The sequence below is a fragment of the Moschus berezovskii genome, chromosome 15 (assembly GCF_049115385.1).
Source record: "Moschus berezovskii isolate FMDL1 chromosome 15, NW_MosBer_1.0, whole genome shotgun sequence".
Classification (NCBI taxonomy): domain Eukaryota; kingdom Metazoa; phylum Chordata; class Mammalia; order Artiodactyla; family Moschidae; genus Moschus; species Moschus berezovskii.
Genome location: NC_142474.1, coordinates 56,516,634 through 56,536,941, shown reverse-complemented (window position 1 = coordinate 56,536,941; position 20,308 = coordinate 56,516,634). Strand labels below are relative to the sequence as shown.

Sequence of the window (20,308 nt, the reverse complement as noted above, 5' to 3'; positions counted from 1 at the left end):
GTCATTTTTACTGATACAAAGGAGACAGAGGAAAATGTATAGGTGATAATGAATGCTATTATACTCTGTGTTGTAAATTCCATATAGGCAATTGATTCTCACAGAATGCTTTCATTGATTTTTGCAGAACTCTTGTATCCCCAGCCAACCTGTGGTTATAATTGATGAACACGTCCAGCTCTGACATGAAAACTGATGGATGTTTTTGCTTAAATTAATGAATAAAAAGTGAAACAACAAAGATGCATGTCAGAATGTCACTTGTTGGTCAATGATGTGAGAGGCTTCTTCTTTCATAATTATTATTGAAAGTTGAGTCATTTTATTTATTTTTGTCATACTGGGTCTTTGTTGCTGACTATGGCCTTTCTCTAGTTGCAGCGAGTGGGGGTTACTCTTTGTTGCGATGCTGAGGCTTCTTAGTGTGGTGACTTCTGTTGTTATGGAGCATGGGCTCTAGGGGTTGGGCTCAGTAGCCATGGTGCAGGGCTTTGTTGCCCTGAGGCATGTGGGATCTTCTTGGACCAGGGATCAAACCCATGTCCCCTGCATTGACAGGTGGATTCTTATCCATTGTACCACCAGGGAGCAAAGAAGAACTAAAGAGCCTCTTGATGAAAGTGAAAGAGGAGAGTGAAAAAGTTGGCTTAAAATTTAACATTCAGAAAACTAAGATCATGGCATCCGGTCCCATCACTTCATAGCAAATAGATGGGGAAGCAATGGAAACAGTGAGAGACTTTATTTTGGGGGGCTCCAAAATCACTGCAGATGGTGACTGAAGTCATGAAATTAAAAGACGCTTACTCCTTGGAAGAAATGCTATGACCAACCTAGATAGCATATTGAAAAGCAGAGACATTACTTTGCCAACAAAGGTCTGTCTAGTCAAGGCTATGTTTTTTTGAGTAGTCATGTATGGATGTGAGAGTTGGACTGTGAAGAAAGCTGAGCACTGAAGAATTGATGCTTTTGAACTGTGGTGTTGGAGAAGACTCTTGAGAGTCCCTTGGACTGCAAGGAGATCCAACCAGTCCATCCTAAAGGAAATCAGTCCTGAATATTCATTGGAAGCACTGATGTTGAAGCTGAAACTCCAATACTTTGGCCACCTAACACGAAAAACTGACTCCTTGGAAAAGACCCTGATGCTGGGAAAGATTGAAGGCAGGAGAAGGGGACAACAGAGGACAAGATGGTTGGATGGCATCACCAACTTGATGGATATGAGTTTGAGCGTGCTCTGGGGGTTAATGATGGACAGGGAATCCTGGCATGCTGCAGTCCATGGGGTCACAAAGAGTCAGAGACAACTGAACTGACTGAAGTGAACTGTACCACCAGGGAAGTCCTAAGGCTTCTTTTTGATTCACAGAATAGTTTTCAAATCCTGGAAGAAGAACTACACAAATCTCTGTCCTCTTTACTATGTAATGGCCATAGACATGACGCTTTAAATTTCACTTGTATCAATAGTTCTCACCTGGAGAGAGATTTTGTCCCTCTTGGGATGCTTAGCAATGTCCAGAAACATTTTTGTTTGTCATAACTATAGAAAGGGTGTTACCCGCATCTATTGGATGGAGTTAGTGACATTTCTTTTCCAAAAAAGAATTATCTGGCCTAAGGTTGAGAAACTGTGAACCACATTATTAACTTTTCCCCCATAGCTTATTAAAGCTTAGATAAACAATAAATCAAATCCAGATTGGTAGCATTTGCCACTTTCTGTGGTGTAAATACTCCCATTTTGGCTGACTTCAACTTACCAACATGAGCTCCTCAAGTGTGGCATTAGGGAAAGACATGCATTGAGCTCAACATTCTATAATATTACCACCACATAGATGCAACAGTCTTAACTAATTCCAAGAGCATAAATAATAGTAAAATGCAGTAATATAATTAGTGAATAATAGGTTCTGTGTATTTATTACTGTTGTTTATAACATGTTTAATTGTTAACAAACATTTAATTTTTAATGATAGCTATGCGTAACAGCTGATTCACAAAATTTTTTAAAAAATGGAGCAATGGGCTCTGTTTTAAAAAGAAATATTTATTTACTTGACTGCATCGGGTCTTAGTTGCAGCTTGCAGGATTTTTAGTTGTGGCATGTGGGATTTAGTTCCCTGACAAGGGATCAAACCTGGGTTCCCTGCATCAATAGTGCAGAGGTTTAGCCACTGGACCATCAGGGAAGTCCCACACAGTAGTTTCTTGCAGTTCAGAATGGACTGATCTGGCTCCAGCATGCCCCTGGAATGGTTTCCACCACTCTCCAATCCCCACCTTCTGTACTTGCAAAGACTGACTCAATTCCAACATCAATTTTCCAGGGCACAGACTCTGATTGGTCCACATGAGGCCAGGTCCCAGCCCACTCTCTGTGAATAAGCAGAAGCAGGCCTGTGAACATGGCTGGCTCCAAAGGGAGCCGGCCCCTTCTAGTTAGGAAATTTCCCAAAGCACCACTGTGAGTGGGCAGACGCCCTGGGAGGCCCCATGACAGTACTGTAGACACTGACACAGCTTCCTCCCCCATCTTGTTTATCAGGACTTCCTGCAGACAGAGTTTCTGACTCACCCGATGCTCCAAAATAATATATTAGGTCAGTGGTTCTCAAAGAGTGGTCCCTGGATCCACAGCAGCTGCCTCACCTGGGAATTTGTTCAAAAAGCAAATTCTTGGGCTCCTCCACAAACCTTTTGAATGAGACATTCTGGGGACCCACAATCTGGGTTTTTTTAAGTCCTCTGGGTTATTTTGAGGCATGCTGACAATGGAGGGCCAGTGTATGAGATTTTTAAATTTAAATGTTTTAATGAACGAATTAAATTTGTTGTTGTTGTGCTTTGTGGCTTCTGGGATCTTAGTTCCCTGACCAGGGATTGAACCTGGGCCCCAGCAGTGAAAGCACCAAGTCCTCATCACTGGATTGCCAGGAAACCTCCCAGTATGAGATTACATAGCTTTCAAAAAAGAAGTTACAGTCTATCCTTTAGGACAGCAACAAAACAAACCTAGATCATCCTGAGTAAATTTGGTATTTCCCCATTTTCCAGAAATGACATAATCTCTTAGGATGGGTTATTTCAATGGCAGAATAATCTCACCAATTATATACCTATTGAGTTTTTACTATTTCTTGTTTTAGTTTCTGTAAATACTTTTAATAGCCCCATATATGCAACAAAATCATGTTTATCTTATATAATTTAACTCTTAGCTGGTAACATCCTCATGGGTAGGACTATATATGGTATCAATATTTGGTTTAGTCCACAGAACCTAAAGTAGCACAGAGCTCATAGAGGACATCAAAATAATTTTATTTATGTACTTATTTTTGGTTGTCCTGGGTCTTCCTTGCTGTGCAGAGACTTTCTCTTGTTACAACAAGTGGGGGCTACTCTCCAGTTGTGGTGCTCAGGCTTCTCTTGCTGCACAGCTCGGGCTCTAAAGCACAGGCTTCAGAAGTTTTGGCTCTTGGGATCAGTAGTTGTGGCACACGGGCTTAGTTACCCCGAGGCTTGTGGGATCTTCCTGGACCAGGGATAGAACCTATGTCTTCTGCATTGGCAGGTGGATTCTTAACCCCTGGACCACCAGGGAAGTCCGAGACATCTAAATATTGACTGAATAAGTACGAAGGTTAGAAAACATTCTCTTTTTTTGTCTAATTTTCTGTTTTCTTTTACTGGCATTATTTAATATTTATCACACATAATTTTTAAAGTAGTAATGCTGAAATTTTATAAAGAATTTCAATAGTAATGAAATAAAACAGAAAATGACTGCCTTTCAGGAATTTTCCCCCCAAATTATGGAATTTGTACAATTATAGTATAAAGAAGAATAGGTAGTAATCTGATATTTGGATATCTTGGCTGTGCAGCATTTGGGATCTTAGTTCCCCAACTAGGGATCGAACCAGCAGCCCCTGCAGTGGAAGCACGGAGTCCTAGCTACTGGACCACCAGGAAAGTCCTCTACTTTTTAACTAAACATTATGTCATGAGGATTCTCATATCATTGAATATTTTCTGAACATATTGTTCAGCTGTATGTATGAACTATGACTTTATTTAACCCTTCCCCCAGATATGACACTTAGATTGTTTCCAATATTTTGCTCTTTAAAAAACTGCGATAGAAGCGGATGCCTATTTAAAAAATGAATATGACTCCTTAGAATCAGGATTAACTGGTTCTCTTAAGTATTTCTTAGCTTTCCTGGTCATCTGTTTTTCCCCTCAGTATAAACTGAAAAGCTTCATTAGTTTGCTTGTTCAAGTACTTGTCTCTTCCACTCTTCCATCTTAGGCCTTTATTAGGATTTAATGCACATACTTACATAAACATCAAGATCAATGAAAATCTGAAATTTGAAAGGAGCCTGTTTATAGAAGTTACTATCTTCTCTGGTTTACGCTAGCTGTTCCTTCTCTGTGAACTTCCATTACTGATTCAATTACTTGTGTCAACCTTCATGTTTTTGTGTCATCATTTCTAAACCCTTAACAGGAATCAGTTCAGTTCAGTTCAGTCGCTCAGTCGTGTCTGACTCTTTGCGAACCCATGAATCACAGCACACCAGGCCTCCCTGTCCATCACCAACTCCCAGAGTTCACTCAAACTCATGTCCATCGAGTCGGTGATGCCATCCAGCCATCTCATTCTCTGTCGTCCCCTTCTCCTCCTGTCCCCAATCCCTCCCAGCATCAGAGTCTTTTCCAGTGAGTCAACTCTTCGCATGAGGTGGCCAAAGTATTGGAGTTTCAGCTTTAGCATCAGTCCTTCCAATGAACACCCAGGACTGATCTCCTTTAGAATGGACAGGTTGGATCTCCATGCAGTCCAAGGAACTCTCAAGAGTCTTCTCCAGCACCACAGTTCAAAAGCATCAATTCTTCGGCTATCAGCTTTCTTCACAGTCCAACTCTCACAGAAATAGGCTAATAAATTATTATTTGCTTATTGAACTATAAGTGACTCAGGAAACAAATCCATGTAAAAATGTTACCATGTTTAATGATTCAAGAACTTTTTTTTGGTAAAAGTTTTCAAAAGCCCTAAAAATTAGCAAAACATCTTAGCTCAGAGACTGAATTAACTTCCTATGTTGATTTATTTCTGGCAGAAGTCAGATATCTTTTAAAGGAAATATAACCAACACATACACATATACAGTAAAAATACTTTGTAAATTGAAACAATTCTCTATCATCTTTTATTTTGCTAAACCATCTCACCTATTATGACTTGACTGAACTGAATATTTCTTTCCTTTTTTGATTGGGGAAAAGTAACATGTGTAATATTGTTCAGTTAGGACTTAACTAGAAACTTAAAAACAGCTTCAGTGGCATAGAACCAAAAATAAATGTATTGTAAACAGTTTTTCGGAGAAGGCAATGGCAAGCCACTCCAGTACTCTTGCCTGGAAAATCCCATGGATGGAGGAGCCTGCTAGGCTGCAGTCCGTGGGATCGCTAAGTGTCGGACACGACTGAGCGACTTCACTTTCACTTTTCACTTTCACACATTGGAGAAGGAAATGGCAACCCACTCCAGTGTTCTTGCCTGGAGAATCCCAGGGATGAGGCAGCCTGGTGGGCTTCCGTCTATGGGGTCACACAGAGTCGGACACGACTGAAGTGACTTAGCAGCAGCAGCAGCAGCAAACAGTTTTTAGGGTCTTTTAAAAATTAAAATCTGTGATATAATTTCCCCACAATTTAATTTGTCTTCTTGTGAAGCCATTAAAAATTTTTTTCAATTATATCTTTAATCATCTCGCTGAAAATCTTGATTGCTGAACACATGACCAAAGAGATTATCTCGGTTTGCTGGGGTAAATGTTCAATTATCGCTAAGATATAGGAGCAATCTAGAACTCAGGGAGGAGGGACATATTTACTTCTGAAATTACTTAAATGAATGTACTATAATTGCCTAAGTTTGTAGGAAGTTTCACCGGCCAGCAACGAACACCTTTTACTCTATGCTTATGAGTTAGTATTATTGTTCTGGGTTTTCTCACTTGAGTACATTAATTTGGGCACGCAGGTAGTTTCAGGAACTTCAAAGTGAGATTCTCGTGTAAATGAAGTGTTCCGCTATAAAGCTTTTGCACCTGAAGTAGCAGGTACAAAAAGGTATAACCTTTATCTCCTTTTAAAACTGAAGTATAGTTGACATAGGTATATAACTCATTTTTTAAAAATGCAGCATCCATTTAGAAGACTTGTGTTCATGTTTTCCACGTTTGTTCCTATCTCCACGGAAACTATAAGCACGCTGTCGGAGAGGGCCGCAAGGGGGCGCCGAGCCTCAGCGACTACGTAAATAATAGGAGCCCTGGGGCGCTCTTTCCCCGCCTCTCGCTCACCTCAGCTTCCGCCGGAAGCCGCCAGTCAATTGTTGTTCTCCGGCATTGGGGCTGGCTCTGTGTAGGTTAGCAGCGGCTGGCTGGGTGAAAAGTGTTGGTCCAGGGAGCCGGAGTGGGAGAAAGAAAACTCGGGACAGCTTCAGCCCGGGCAGCAAGATGGACGTCCTGAAATCGGAGATCCTCCGGAAGCGGCAGCTGGTGGAGGACAGGAACCTGTTGGTGGTGAGGAGCCTGGGGGTCGTGGGCGTTGGCGGCGGCGGAGCCGAGTTTTGAGCGGGGCGGCCTGGGGAGAGGGGAGCGGCGCCGAGAGGGCCCTTGCTGGGTGGGGTCAGCCAGAACCCCGCCGCGGCCCCGGGGAGGCCTCCGCCAGACCCACTGTGCGCTTGGCCCTCACTCGGGAGCCTTTGGGGTGGAAGGGTGGGAATGGCAGGAAAACCCGAGACTTTGGCAGGTCTCTTTCCCCCAGCCGTCCCTCACACCCATTCCCGTCGGTCGGTATTTTTCGCACCGCCCCAGTCCTTCTGGTCGTTCACTTCTGTCGTTTTACGAAGGCTTTGCACTTTATGTGTACTTCCTGTTTTGTCTCACAGGATATTAAAAAGATGCGGTTAAGGACCACGGCTTAGTAAAATTAATAATTTTACAACTTCAGGGAGGTAGTTAAGTGAAACTACCCCATTCCATTAGTGCTCGTCATGGACGAAGCTGACAGCTGGTACAGCTTAGTGCTGTTGTCTTGATTGTTGTGAAGCCTTCATGAGACTCACGTTTCACTCTCAGTGTAAATGTAGCCGAGTGAGCGGGTAAATGATACCTTAGTACTGAGAATAGCTTTGACCTCAGGGACCCTCTCAGAGAGTCTCAACGACGCCAGGGGCTCTTGTGGACTACTACACTGTGAGAACACCTGACTTAAGTATTTGATGTAGTGTAAGTTGGGATTGTTAGCTTGGCAGATGGAGGTTTCATAATCATTGAAACTTTAAAAAAATAGCAAGGTGGAGCTAATTAAATAGAGTGTTATTTAGCCAATGGTGTGGGGCAGAGCTTGTTCATATTTGTAACTGGGTATTTTCATCTCTTAACTGGGGGCCTTTTACCCTTGGTGAGTGGTTTCTGGAGTATTTGAAAAAGCTTATTTAGATGTTGGAATGCACAGTGGGTGTTAGAAAGGGCCAGGTGTTGAAATACAAAATATTTTCAGGGAAAATGGAATCAGGAAAAACTCAGTGCATTCTCAGGGTTTACAACGTGCGTATTTGCATAATCTGTTTCCAATATTTGTCTTGGAAATAGACCAACCTTTACAAATGATTAATTATAAACACTGATTCTATGTAATTGTTTTTAATTTATTATCATGTATAAACTTTTTCTGGTATGTCTTTAATTTTATAATTTGATAGTTGATTTAATTACTCAGATATCCCTGGCCAGGAGGTAAGATTGATTTCCCAGTTAGGGCCAGCAAAGGGATATACATGAGATGGGGATTAAAATACTGAAAGTCATAGTTCCAGTAATAGTAATCTGCAAGGCAGTATGCAGAAGGCTTCATATCTGATACCTTATTTAATTTGTACATCAATTCCATAAAGTTACTTGTTGCTCCCACTCACAGATGAGGAAATGGAAACTAACAGAAGCTAGGTTGATTTACAGATTGATGCAGAACTGCACAGCTAGCAAGAGAGAGAGCCTTCCTAAAGGAAATGGCAACCCACTCCAGTACCCTTGCCTGGAAAATCCAATGGACGGAGAAGCCTGGTAGGCTACAGTCCATGGGGTCGCAAAATGTCGGACACGACTGAGTGACTTCACTTTCACTTTCTTCCACTCAAAAGCTTACTCCCTTAACCACTGCAGACAGGTTGTTTATCTTCACCTGGGAACATAGAACTGGTGTTCATAGGGTTAATCTGAGAATTAAATTACTTTAAATTAACATACACAATTTGTGTTTTTCAAAGCACCATAGCATGCTTTCTCATTTGAGCTTTACAGCAGCTCTGCTTGGTACGTAGGGCAGTTAGTACACTCTTTCCACGGATGATGAAGCTGAGGGTTGCATGATTTTCTCCTGGCTCTGTGGTGGATCTCAGTCCCCACTGCATGGGTGAGTTCTCCTACATAACATAGGGCAATATGTGTAGTGAAAGTCGCTCAGTGGAGTCAGACTCTTTTGTGACTGTATAGTCCATGGAATTCTCCAGGCCAGAATTCTGGAGTGGGTAGCCTTTCCCTTCTCCAGGGGATCTTTCCCACCCAGGGACTTGAACCCAGGTCTTCTGCACTACAGGCGGATTCTTTACGAGCTGAGCCATAAGGGAAGCACAAGAATACTGGAGTGGGTAGTCTATTCCTTCTCCTGCAGATCTTCCTGACCCAGGAATTGAACTGGGATCTGCTGCATTGCAGGTGGATTCTTTACCAACTGAGCTATGAGGGAAGCCCAGACTGGACACTTTTTCTTTTTAATACCTGGGGAGACAGTCATTTGCTTTGCCGCCATATAATTTTATACGGAATCGTTAGCTTTATAGCCTTTATCTTTCTGTATCATAGTGTCTGTCAGTAACTTTCAAACTTCCCACTGCCCCAGCCGCAGTAAGAAATAAATCTATATTTCGATCTGATATGTATGAAGAAAGTTTCATACAACATTTCTTATCTTAAGTACATGTGATTATATCATACATTTCTTTGTTTTAATCCGTTGTCCTGTTTCATTTTTTAAAAAGTTTCTGGTCACGGGTCAGTGAATCCTTTTCACTACCCTTTCTATAGCTGGGAAATGCCCATTTCTGTTGTACTGTTTTTCCAGAAGCGCCACCTTCTCTTTGGTCATTTTACAACGTAATGTTTAATTTCTGCTGTGACTACTACAGCAAAGTTGTTGAGTTATACATATATATGTTCTTTTTCATGTTTTTTCTGTTATGGTTTATCATGGGATATTGACTGTAGTTCTTTGTGCCATACAGTAAGACCTTGTTTATCCATCCTATATGTAGCTTGGTGTCCCAGCTTTTTCTTTTTTAAATTAATTAATTTTAAATTCTAGCAACATTTAGAATGTGCTGGGTCTTCATTCCTGCGAGGGCTTTTCTGTAGTGTTGTCAAGTGGGGTCTACTCTCTAGTTGTAGTGCTTTGGCTTCTCATTTCAGTGGCTTCTCTTGTCACAGATCGTGGGGTCAGGCTTGTGGGCTTCAGTAGGTGCTACTTCTGGGCTCTAGAACTTGGGCTCATTGGGCTCCGTTGCGCCTCGGCATGGGGGGTCTTCCTGGATCAGGGATCAAACCCATGTCTCCTGCATTGACAGGTAGATTCTTCACCACTGAGCCACCAGGGAAGCCCCTCAGCTTTTTCTTGTTAGTCCAGTAGTTGGATATAGTAAATACTTAGCTTGTGAGCGCCCCTTTGTCAGAACTGGAGGAGCTTCTAAAGCAGCCTCCTGTCACCTGGAGGCTCTGCCAGGTGTAACTACTTGGAGGTAAATTCGGCCTCCCTGTTGCTAGAATGCCAGTGCTTTGGAGCCCTGGTGTTGGTGAATCTTCATTTAACACAAAGCCTCATTCACAGGGAAAGCCAGGCCACTACAGCACTCAATGGGGCTTAATTAGCAGTTTTATTAGTTGCAGTTTGGAAGATGGACTTTGTGTAGAATTTTAGCTTTGTTTTTTTCCCAATATTTATCAAATGTTTCCTCTGTGCAAGGTACTACACTGTGCCACAGAGGATTTTTTTTTTTTTTAAATAATGCTTGATCCTTTACTGTAAGGAACCTACTTTCAGTTTCATAAAAAGAAGCCATCAGTCAATAAATTCCTCACCTTTCTCCTGTGAAAGTGGATGAAGTATGGGCTGTATGTTGGGTCACACCTTCCACTTACATGTTGGAACCAAACTCTCCTCATCAGAACCTTAATATCACTTGTCTCCTTTCCTCCTGTGTCTTAATCTCTCTACTGGCTTATCTCCAGCAGCACTGAAACATACATGATGTATGTATGTATGTATGTTTCAACAAACATACGTACATCTTCTTTTCTGTTTTTTAAACACAACTGTTATTAAAATCAGAAAAAAAAAAACCCACACAGCTGTCCTTTTTCTTTACAGCCAAGCTTCTTAAATTCTGTTTCTCACTTACTCCTTAACCTGATATCTGCCCTGGTAGTTACACTGAATCCATCCTAATCACGGGCCACAGTGACGGCCGTGGTTTCTTAACCTCAAGAGCATTTGTACTAGACTGGTCCACTTTCTCCACTCTTCCCTTGCCCTCTTACCCCACAGTGTCCTGCATTTGCTTCTACTTTTCAGGCTACTTATTTCTGATCTCCTTTAGAGGCTTCTCTTTTGTTGTTGTTTTTTTCTTGTTTGGTTTTTACCCATTAAATGTTGGTTTTCCTTAAAGTTCAGGCCTTGGCTACTTCACAGTGAAAATTCTCATATATATGCATACATTTACTTTTCTTGGCTGGGCTGCGTGACATGTGGGATCTTGGTTCCTCAGCTGCACCTCTTGCATTGAAAGCACAGTCTCTTAACCACTGGACCACCAGGGAAGTCCCCCCAAATTGTCTTATTTGAATTTCATATTCCCTTTCAGATTTCAGTTACCATCTGTATCAGAGGTTCTTAAGTGGAGTCTTTGGATGGATTTCAGAGTACCCATCAGCTCTTTGACATATTATAAAAAGTTTCGGTTCAGTTCAGTCGCTCAGTCGTGTCTGACTCTTTGATGCCCCATGAACTGCAGCACACCAAGCTTCCCTGTCCATCACCAATTCCCGGAGTTTACCCAAACTCATGTCTATTGAGTCGATGATGCCATCCAACCATCTCATCCACTGTCGTCTCTGTCTCTGCCCTCCTTCAATCTTAGGGTCTTTTCAAATGAGTCAGCTCTTCGCATCAGGTGGCCAAAATATTGGAGTTTCAGCTTCAACATCAGTCCTTCCAATGAACACTCAGGACTGATTTCCTTTAGGATGGACTGGTTGGATCTCCTTGCAGTGCACAGGACTCTCAAAGAGTCTTCTCCAACACTACAGTTCAAAAGCATCAATTCTTCCGTGCTCAGCTTTCTTTATGGTCCAACTCTCACATACATGACCACGGGAAAAACCATAGCCTTGACTAGACGGACCTTTGTTGGCAAAGTAATGTCTCTGCTTTTTAATATGCTGTCTAGGTTGGTCATAACTTTCTTTCCAAGGAGTAAGCGTCTTTTAATTTCATGGCTGCAGTCAGCATCTGCAGTGATTTTGGAGCCCAAAAAATAAAGTCTTGCCACTATTTCCACTGTTTTCCCATCTGTTTGCCGTGAAGTGATGGGACTGGATGCCATGATCTTAGTTTTCTGAATGTGGAGCTTTAAGCCAACCTTTTCACTCTCCTCTTTCACTTTCATCAAGAGGCTCTTTAGTTCCTCTTCACTTTGTGCCATAAGGGTGGTGTCATCTGCATGTCTGAGGTTACTGATATTTCTCCTGTCTGTCTTAATTCCAGCTTGTGCTTCATCCAGCCCAGCATTTCTCATGATGTACTCTCCAGATTAGTTAAATAAGCAGGGTGACAATATACAGCCTTGACATACTCCTTTTCCTATTTGGAACCAGTCTGTTGTTCCATGTCCAGTTCTAACTGTTGCTTCCTGACCTGCATACAGGTTTCTCAAGAGGCAGGTCAGGTGGTCTGGTATTCCCATCTCTTTCAGAATTTTCCACAGTTTGTTGTGATCCACACAGTCAAAGGCTTTGGCATAGTCAATAAATCAGAAATAGATTTTTTTCCTGGAACTCTCCTGCTTTTTCGATGATCCAGCGAATGTTGGCAATTTGACCTCTGGTTCCTCTGCCTTTTCTAAAACCAGCTTGAACATCTGGAAATTGACGGTTCATGTATTGCTGAATCCTGGCTTGGAGAATTTTGAGCATTACTTTACTAGTGTGTGAGATGAGTGCAATTGTTCGGTAGTTTGAGCATTCTTTGGCATTGCCTTTCTTTGGGATTGGAATGAAGACTGACCTTTTCCAGTCCTGTGGCCACTGCTGAGTTTTCCAAATTTGCTGAGATATTGAGTGCAGCACTTTCACAGCATCATCTTTCAGGATTTGAAATAGCTCAATTGGAATTCCATCACCTCCACTAGCTTTGTTCGTAGTGATGCTTCCTAAGGCCCACTTGACTTCATATTCCAGGATGTCTGGCTCTAGGTGAGTGATCACACCATCGTGATTATCTGAGTCGTGAACTATACTTCTGTGTGTTCTTGCCACCTCTTCTTAATCTCTTCTGCTTCTGTTCTGTCCCTGCCATTTCTGATATGGTATATAATAAAAAGTTTAGCATATATGTATATCCGTGACCCCACATCCCCTCCTCCTGTTGATGATATTATTAAAGGGATCTTTGATTCAAAAAGGTCCAGAACTAGTCCTTTCTGGGCTGGTGAACATCTCTATGCCCATTAATCTCTAGCTCCAGGCAGCTGTCCCAACTCTGCTGACCCTTCTTCATTTATGCCAGTCCTTAAACTTGCCATTATTCACACTTTCCATTCATTCCCACAGTCTTCTATAAAACTCTCCAACACCTCTCTCTCTTTAGCGGTTGGTGAGGAGCCTTTCACAGGTTTTTTGGTACAGTCAGAAAACAGTGTGGAAGGGAATTTGTCATGTTGATACCATGTCTTGACATCTCCTGTAAAGATTTTTTTTCCTCAGAACTTCACTGTGAAAGCTTTTAAATGTACAGAACACTCAAAATAATTGTACTGTGAACACCCTTATGCCTACCATCTAGATTTGCAGTTAAACCTGCGGTTAACATTTTAATATATTTGCTTTATTCCCTGACTGTCCATCTGTCCATCATTGTATATCCATTTGTCAATCCATCTAGCAGTGCAGACACTGCTTTTCCACACTTTGACAAGAGACACAAGCTAAGTCGTTACCGTTTCACCTAGAACAGATGAACCATAAGAAGCTGGGAAACTGCTTGAAATGACCAAAGATGGCTCTTTAGATGAGTGTTTTTCAGCTGCTTACAGGGTCCTGAAGCCAAGGTACTGATCTTGATGCATTTCAGATTAATTTACAGACATTGTTACACTTTACCCTTAAATATATATAATTGCCAGAATATGATTTGACATGTTTTTCATTGACTAGTGTTCACAGTGTTTGTCTATACATATGAGGAAATACACAAGTGTCCCACTCAGTGATTTTTGATAAATGCATACACACCTGTGTGACCCTGTGTGTATCAAGGTACAGAATATTGCCTTCGTTCTACCTTGCAGTCAGCCTCTACCATCCCCAGAACCAACTGCTGCTTCGATTTCTTTCCGCCATCCATTGACTTTGCCTGCCCTAGAACTTCGCGTAAATAAGATCATACTATGGACTCTTACATGACCCAGTTTGTTTAATCAGAATAATGTGAATTTTATTCATGTTGTTGCGTGTGTCAGTTGTTTGTTCCTTTTATTGCTGAGAAGTATTGTGTTACACAGATGTACCCAGCCTGTCGATCTGTTACCCTGAGGATGGTCACCTGGGCCATTTTAGGATTTCGCTGTGGACCCTCTTGTGCTGGTCTTTTGTTTTTAAGTCACTGATTTGTTTTTGGCTGCGCTGGGTCTTTGTTGCGCTTTTCTCTGGTTGTGGCGCACTGGCTTCTCGTTTCAGCGGCTTCTCCTGTGGCAGAGCTCGGGCTCTTGGGTTTGCAGGCTTAGTTGTGCCGCGGCCTGTGGGACCTTCCTGGACCAGGGTTGAACCTGTGTCCTCTGCATTGGCCACTGGACACCAGGGAAGTCCCTGTGCAAGCCTTATGTTTTCATTTCTCGTAGGAAAATGCCGGGGAGTGGAATTGCTAGGTCATGGTGTTCGTTACGTGTTTAGTTTTGTAGAAAGCCATCGGGCCTTGTCCCAAAGTAGTTGCACTGTGTCTCACCACCCCCAGCAAAGTAAGACGGTTCAGATCTCGACATGGTGTCAGCAATTTGTGCTTCAGTCTAGCTTCAGCCATTCTCTTGGATGTATTGTAGTATCTCATTGTGGTTTTAGTATGCATCTCCCTGATAATATTAAGTATATCTTGTGTGTTTTTCTATTTGTATATCTTTTGTGATGTGGCTTAAAATTACTTGCATGTTTTAAATTTGGATTGGTTGGTTTATCCTTAGTAAGTTCAAGGAATTCTTTATAGATATCATGGATATCACTCCTTTGTCAGTATGTTTTGTGAATTTTCTAGACTGTGGGTTTTCTGTTCATCTTCTTAAAAGTTTTTAATTTTCATGAAGTCCAGCTTATCAGTTTTTTATGGTTATTGTTGACTGTATCCTATCTGGGAATCTAAAATAGTGTAACCTGGTGACAGTTTGGCAGTTTCTTAAAAGTACAACATAGGTCTGCTGAGTGATTGAGCTATTCCACTCCTAAGCATTTATTCAAGAGAGTAAGATATTCTCTTATAATATCTTCTAAAAGTTTTATGGTTTTATCTTTTTAAAAACAAAATTTTAGGGGATCAGTTTTTTTGTATGATGTGAGGCAGGGGTGTGGTTTATTGTATTTGGATATCCATTTGTTCCAGCACCATTTATTGCAAATGTTTTTCTTTTCCCTTTGGATGTTTTAGTATTATCAGAAATCGGTAGCAGTTTGTGTGGCTCTGCTCTGCTCTGCTGCCTTGTCCTGATCTGTTTGTTGATCTTTATGCCAGTGCCACACTGTCTTGATTGCTGTTGCCGTTTGGTGAGTTGTAAAGTCAGGCAGTGTAAATGCTAACAGTCTGTTTAATTTTGTTTTTTTAACTGAAGTATAGTTGCTATACTTATATAAGTTCCAGGTATACAATAGGGTGATTCACAATTTTAAAGGTTCTGTTCCACTTACAGTTATTATAAAATATTGACTCTCTTTCCTATGTTGTACAGTATGTCCTTGTAGCTTATACGTAATAGTTTGTACCTCTTACACCCCTACCCCTTTATTGCCCCTCCACCCTTTGCGCTGGTAACCACCAGTTTGTTCTCTATTGTATGTGTGAGTCTGCTTTTTTTTTTTTATATTCACTAGTTTGTGGTACTTTTTAGATTCCACATAAATGTCTTTCTCTGCCTGTTTCACTTAGCACATGCCCTCCAAGTCCATCCATGTTGATGCAGATGGCAAAATTTTGTTCTTTTTTATGACTGGGTAGTATTTCATTGTGTGTATATGTACCACATCTTCTTTATCCATGTACTTATTGGTGGACACTTAGACTGCTTCCATCTTGTGCTGCTTACTTAAGCAGCTTTATTGAGGTACACTTGACACACAGCACACTGCACATGTTTAAAGTGCACAGCTTAGTCAGTTAGGCCATGTCTGCACCAGTGATGCTGTCACCACAGTGAGGAGCGTGGACGTATCTGTCTCACCCCAGAGTTTCCTTGTGCCCTCTCTGATCCTGCTTTCTTCCCCCTCCCTGGGCTCTACCTACCCTTCCACAGGCTACTGTGGGTCTGCCTTCTGTTACTTAGATTGCACTTTGTAGAGTTTTATGTAGAGTTATTCAATACAAACTCTCATCTGCTTTCTTTCAGTCTAATTTTGAGATTCATTCATGCATTTGTATCAGGATTTCATTATTTTTGTTACTGAACAGTCTTCTACCATTGTATGGATATACCCCCAATTTGTTTATTCATTAGCCTGTTGATAGACATTTGGGTTGTTTCCATTTTTGGGCTGTCATGATAAAGCTGCTGTGAACATGTGTGTACAGGTTTCTGTTTGGATGTATACTTTGATTTCTCTTGAATAAATGCCTAGCAGTGGAATGGTTGGATATTACAGTAAGCGTATGTTTAGCTTTTTCATTAAGGAGCCTGTGTAAGATTGGTATTTATTTCTTACATACATTTTTGTCTAATTTTATATTTGATGATATAAAAACGTGAAAGTGAAAGTTGTTCAGTTATGCCCAACTCTTTGCGAGCCCATGGACTATACAGTCCATGGAATTCTCCAGGCCATAATACTGGAGTGGGTAGCCTTCCCTTTCTCCAGGGGATCTTCCCAACCAAGGAATTGAACCCAGGTCTCTTGCCTTGTAGGCATATTCTTTACCACCTGAGCCACAAGGGAAGCCCAGATATACTGGATTGGGTAGCCTATCCCTTCTCCAGTGAATCTTCCTGACCCAGGAATTGATCCCGGGTCTCCTGCATTGAAGGTGGATGCTTTACCAATTGAGCTACCAGGGAAGCCCCCATATGGTGATACAAATATATATAATTATGAAGTACATAGAATTCACCTGTGCAAGGTAAACTTTGGTATAGTTTTCTACTTTGGATGGCATCATTGAGAAAACATCTCGCCTAGCTAACAGGATCCCTTGACAGTTTACAGTTCTTACACTTTGAAAAGTATTGTGTCTCTTTAAATTGTGTTTGGGTGCCCAACCATTGGGTTTGTTACTCCATACTCTTTAAGGCTTATTTCCATTTTTCAGCAGGAAACTTGACCCTGTCACTTGGTTCATGATTGCTTGCATTCTGCTTTGGGTGTCCAGGCTGTGTATTTGTTAGCTCTCCAGTGTCTTTTTGTAGAACTCTTGATGATGTTTGTGTTTGATGTTCATTTTTGTAAACACTAAAAATCTTAATTTGATTGAAGGAATGATGATTCTAATTAATGAAATGGTGACAGTCATGTTGCATTTGGTTTTTAGTTTTGACTCTTCTTCATTAGTGTGGGCTGACGTTTCAGATGGTGTGGTAGAAAGATTTGTTCTCTTTAGGCCTGGGAATCTCAGGTTTGTAATCCGGACAGTACAACTTGGACAAAGCCCAAGAATAGCATGTGTGGAGCACCATGCAGGAATGAGGCTGTCTTTAAAAGAAGTGCTTTTTATGTATACTCCCTTCAACTTGTTTTTAAAATCTGCTGGAGTGAGAGGTCCAATGGAGAGTTCAAGTGCTTTAGGAGGGAACACACTTTTACCTTCAGTTCTGTCTTAAAATCGCTACCAGCCACTTTCAGGCTTGTGTTTGTAGGGCTGTGTTGTATATTCGGTCATTGAGTCAGCAAATGTAGAGTTCAGAGATTTGGAATATAGCTATAAAGGAAACTAACTTTGTAAAAGGAGTTAACAAGTCCTAAAGTTCAGTGGGGCTCCGTTGCAGATGGCTCTTTAAGTTTGGGCAAGTTCTCTAGCCTGCCTGAGCTACCTGTAAAGGGGGTGTGTTGCTAAGCTTAGGTTTAAAATACTGCAGTGTCAGTTGTGTCACTAACGTATCTGCTGTAAGTTCGCTTGGTGTTTTCAGTGTGCCTTAGAAAATGTTTTAAATGGAAATCACTGCTTGACTTCCTTTCCTTTACAGACTGCTCTTTTGTTTCTAAACAAAAAGTGTGCAGGGTGATAGTGAAACATGGTAGGGAACCTTTTGGTTTTGACGACCTTCTTTTGCCCTGAAGTGAAGGGTCACATAGTAAGAAGCAGAACACTTAAATTTTTCTCAATATAACTTTTTAAAATGAGAAGCAAACTAGTTTTCAAGAATTAAATTTATTGTTAACAAATAACGCATTCAAATGATTCAAAACTCAAAACATACTAAAGGGTGAACAGTAAAAAGTTTCCTTCTTACCCATGTGCCCCAACTTCCAGTTCACCTCCTCCAAAGCAGCTGACATTGTCAACTTTGGGGTCTCCTGTAGTTATTTCATGCTTTAGAAGCAAATGTGAAGAAGCAAAGGTGTGTCTTTTCTCCTTTTTTAATAAAGATGGCAGCATACTAGATTCATTCTTCTGCACTTGCTTTTTTCATTAATAAAAGTACAGAAACTACTTAATTAAAAAAAAAATCTCCTTTAACAAAAATTGACAAAATCCTGAAATTGAAACAATAAAGGAAGGAACTATAGGAACCAGTGTGGAAGTTACTGGAAAAAAGGAAATAATAAATGTAATAATTAGGGTGGATAATGCATTAGTATGTTCTAATAAATTGGCAAATTAAAGTGAAACAAATGACCAGAAAAACAAGACATAGAAAATCTGAACCGACCAGTAAGGAAGAAATAAGAAAGGTGTCTGACAGCCGAGAGAAGGCAATTGAAAACAAAGAGAACTACAGTTGATTTGAAGATCCTTAGATTTGCACCTTGCAAGCTAGTGATGAGCTCAGGGAATTTTTCAGTAGAACGTTAAGAATGGACTCCTGGTTGGTGGCCAGCTGCTCAGAGACCTGGCAGTGAGGAGGTGGAGACAGACTTCAACTCCAGTTCAGTTGTGTCCGACTCTTTGCGATCCCCATGGACTGCAGGGCGCCAGGCCTCCCTGTCCATCACTGACTCCCGGAGTTCACTCAAACTCATGTCCATCGAGTCTGTGATGCCATCCAACCATCTCATCCTCTGTCGTCCCCTTCACCTCCGGCCTTCAAGCTTTCCCAGATTCAGGGGCTTTTCCAGTGAGTTTCTCAGCTATGCTGAATTATGCTGATCTTCTAAATGTTGATTTTTCCATTAGACAGTATTTTAACAGTCACATTTGTTAATATCACCACTGATTTCATCAGAGGAGCCTTTGTGTATCAGGAAGCCAGCAAATTCACAGTGAAGGATACCACTTTTCTACCATTCTCATTTTCCCTTGAGAGGTGGAATTTTATCATAGACAGCAAATACTGTCATTGTTTTCCTTTAGGTGACAAGGTTGCTTTGTTCAGTTTTGAGAAAATGTTTGCCAAAAATGCAAGTCTGAATGATCAGCCAGTTGCACAAGTGTTTTTCTTTTAGAGGGCTCTCCTATTTCATTATGTAGTGGAAGTGCTTCATATGTTTCATTTCCTTTCATTTCATTATACCAAATATTAAAGGGCCATGTACTTAAGGGTTAAGATTCAGTAAAATTGTACTTTATCAAGACATTCTTCAGAGGAACTGGCCTTTTTATTTTCTGGCAAGAGCATGGTGGTGAGGTATACAAGTGACTACTGATACATCGACAGTGTTTATGCCAGGGTTCCAGTAGTTTTCTTCACCGTTGCTTTTGTACCATCAGTGCAAACCTGAGCATAGTGAAAAGGGCAGTGAGGCGGGGCACATAACGTCTTAGTATTGGGTTGGCCAAAAAAATGTGTTCGGTTAGTGAATATGTTTTCTAATAAAGTTCTTGGTGAAAATGAAAAGTATCTTTTATTTTTATGTAAATCGGATGAACTTTCATAACACTGCCCTATTTCACTAGCAACCGTGATAATTCCTCAATAATACCTCCTCACAGGTATTTAGCGCGTCATAGTTCCACAGCTCACTCAGGCAGTGATCATCAATGATGCTATACCCTGACAGGGAAGTTTAATGGTGAACAGTGGAAAGATCAGGTTCCCACACCTGAACCCACTGCTCAAGCCTGGCACCAGTAAACCATCAAGGAAGTACACAGCAAACCACTGTGTATTATGTGTAAAAATTCAGCTCAGTGTTATGAAAATGAATTTGACCTGTGCAGTCTCTGGAAGGGTCTTAGGGACCCCCAGAAGTCTACATTTTGGGATTGGATGTTCCAGGTTTAAGGTTTTGGTAGGTATGTTCACTGGAATTGAGACATGGTGGTAAAAGATACCATAGTTAAAGGCTGGACCATGGTCTGTGGCCTGGGGAGTCCTGTTACTTTCTTCCTACATACCAGCTCTTTCTGAGAGGCTACCAGTCCGTGTTGTCAATTCATTGATTTGAAATACAACTGGTACATTTTATTATACATAGTCAAAAGGAACAATTTGTGATGCTGAAATGCATTTTGGGCGTGAAAAACTGTAACACAGAATACTGGATCAGCACAAAGGATTTGAGGACCAGAGGCCTTAGTCCTGTCTCTGTTATTCA

The 20,308-nt window shown here is 41.2% G+C and overlaps 1 protein-coding gene across 42 annotated transcripts in view; it reads left to right on the top strand.

The window, feature by feature from the left end:
- PRPF18 (pre-mRNA processing factor 18) overlaps positions 1 to 20,308 on the top strand; it is a 103,704-nt gene that overhangs the window by 20,594 nt on the left and 62,802 nt on the right. For 36 of the 42 annotated variants that reach the window (XM_088844075.1, XM_088844110.1, XM_088844105.1 and 33 more), the window contains exon 1: positions 5,327 to 6,619. The exons of 2 other annotated variants lie outside the window; for them this stretch is intronic. In XM_088844075.1, coding sequence (XP_088700201.1) covers positions 6,554 to 6,619 — 66 coding nt within the window. In that variant the 5' untranslated portion in view covers positions 5,327 to 6,553. Of the gene's footprint in view, positions 1 to 5,111; positions 6,620 to 20,308 lie in introns of those variants that run through there. 4 more of the 42 variants (XM_088844115.1, XM_088844113.1, XM_088844114.1 and 1 more) reach the window with 4 other exon arrangements.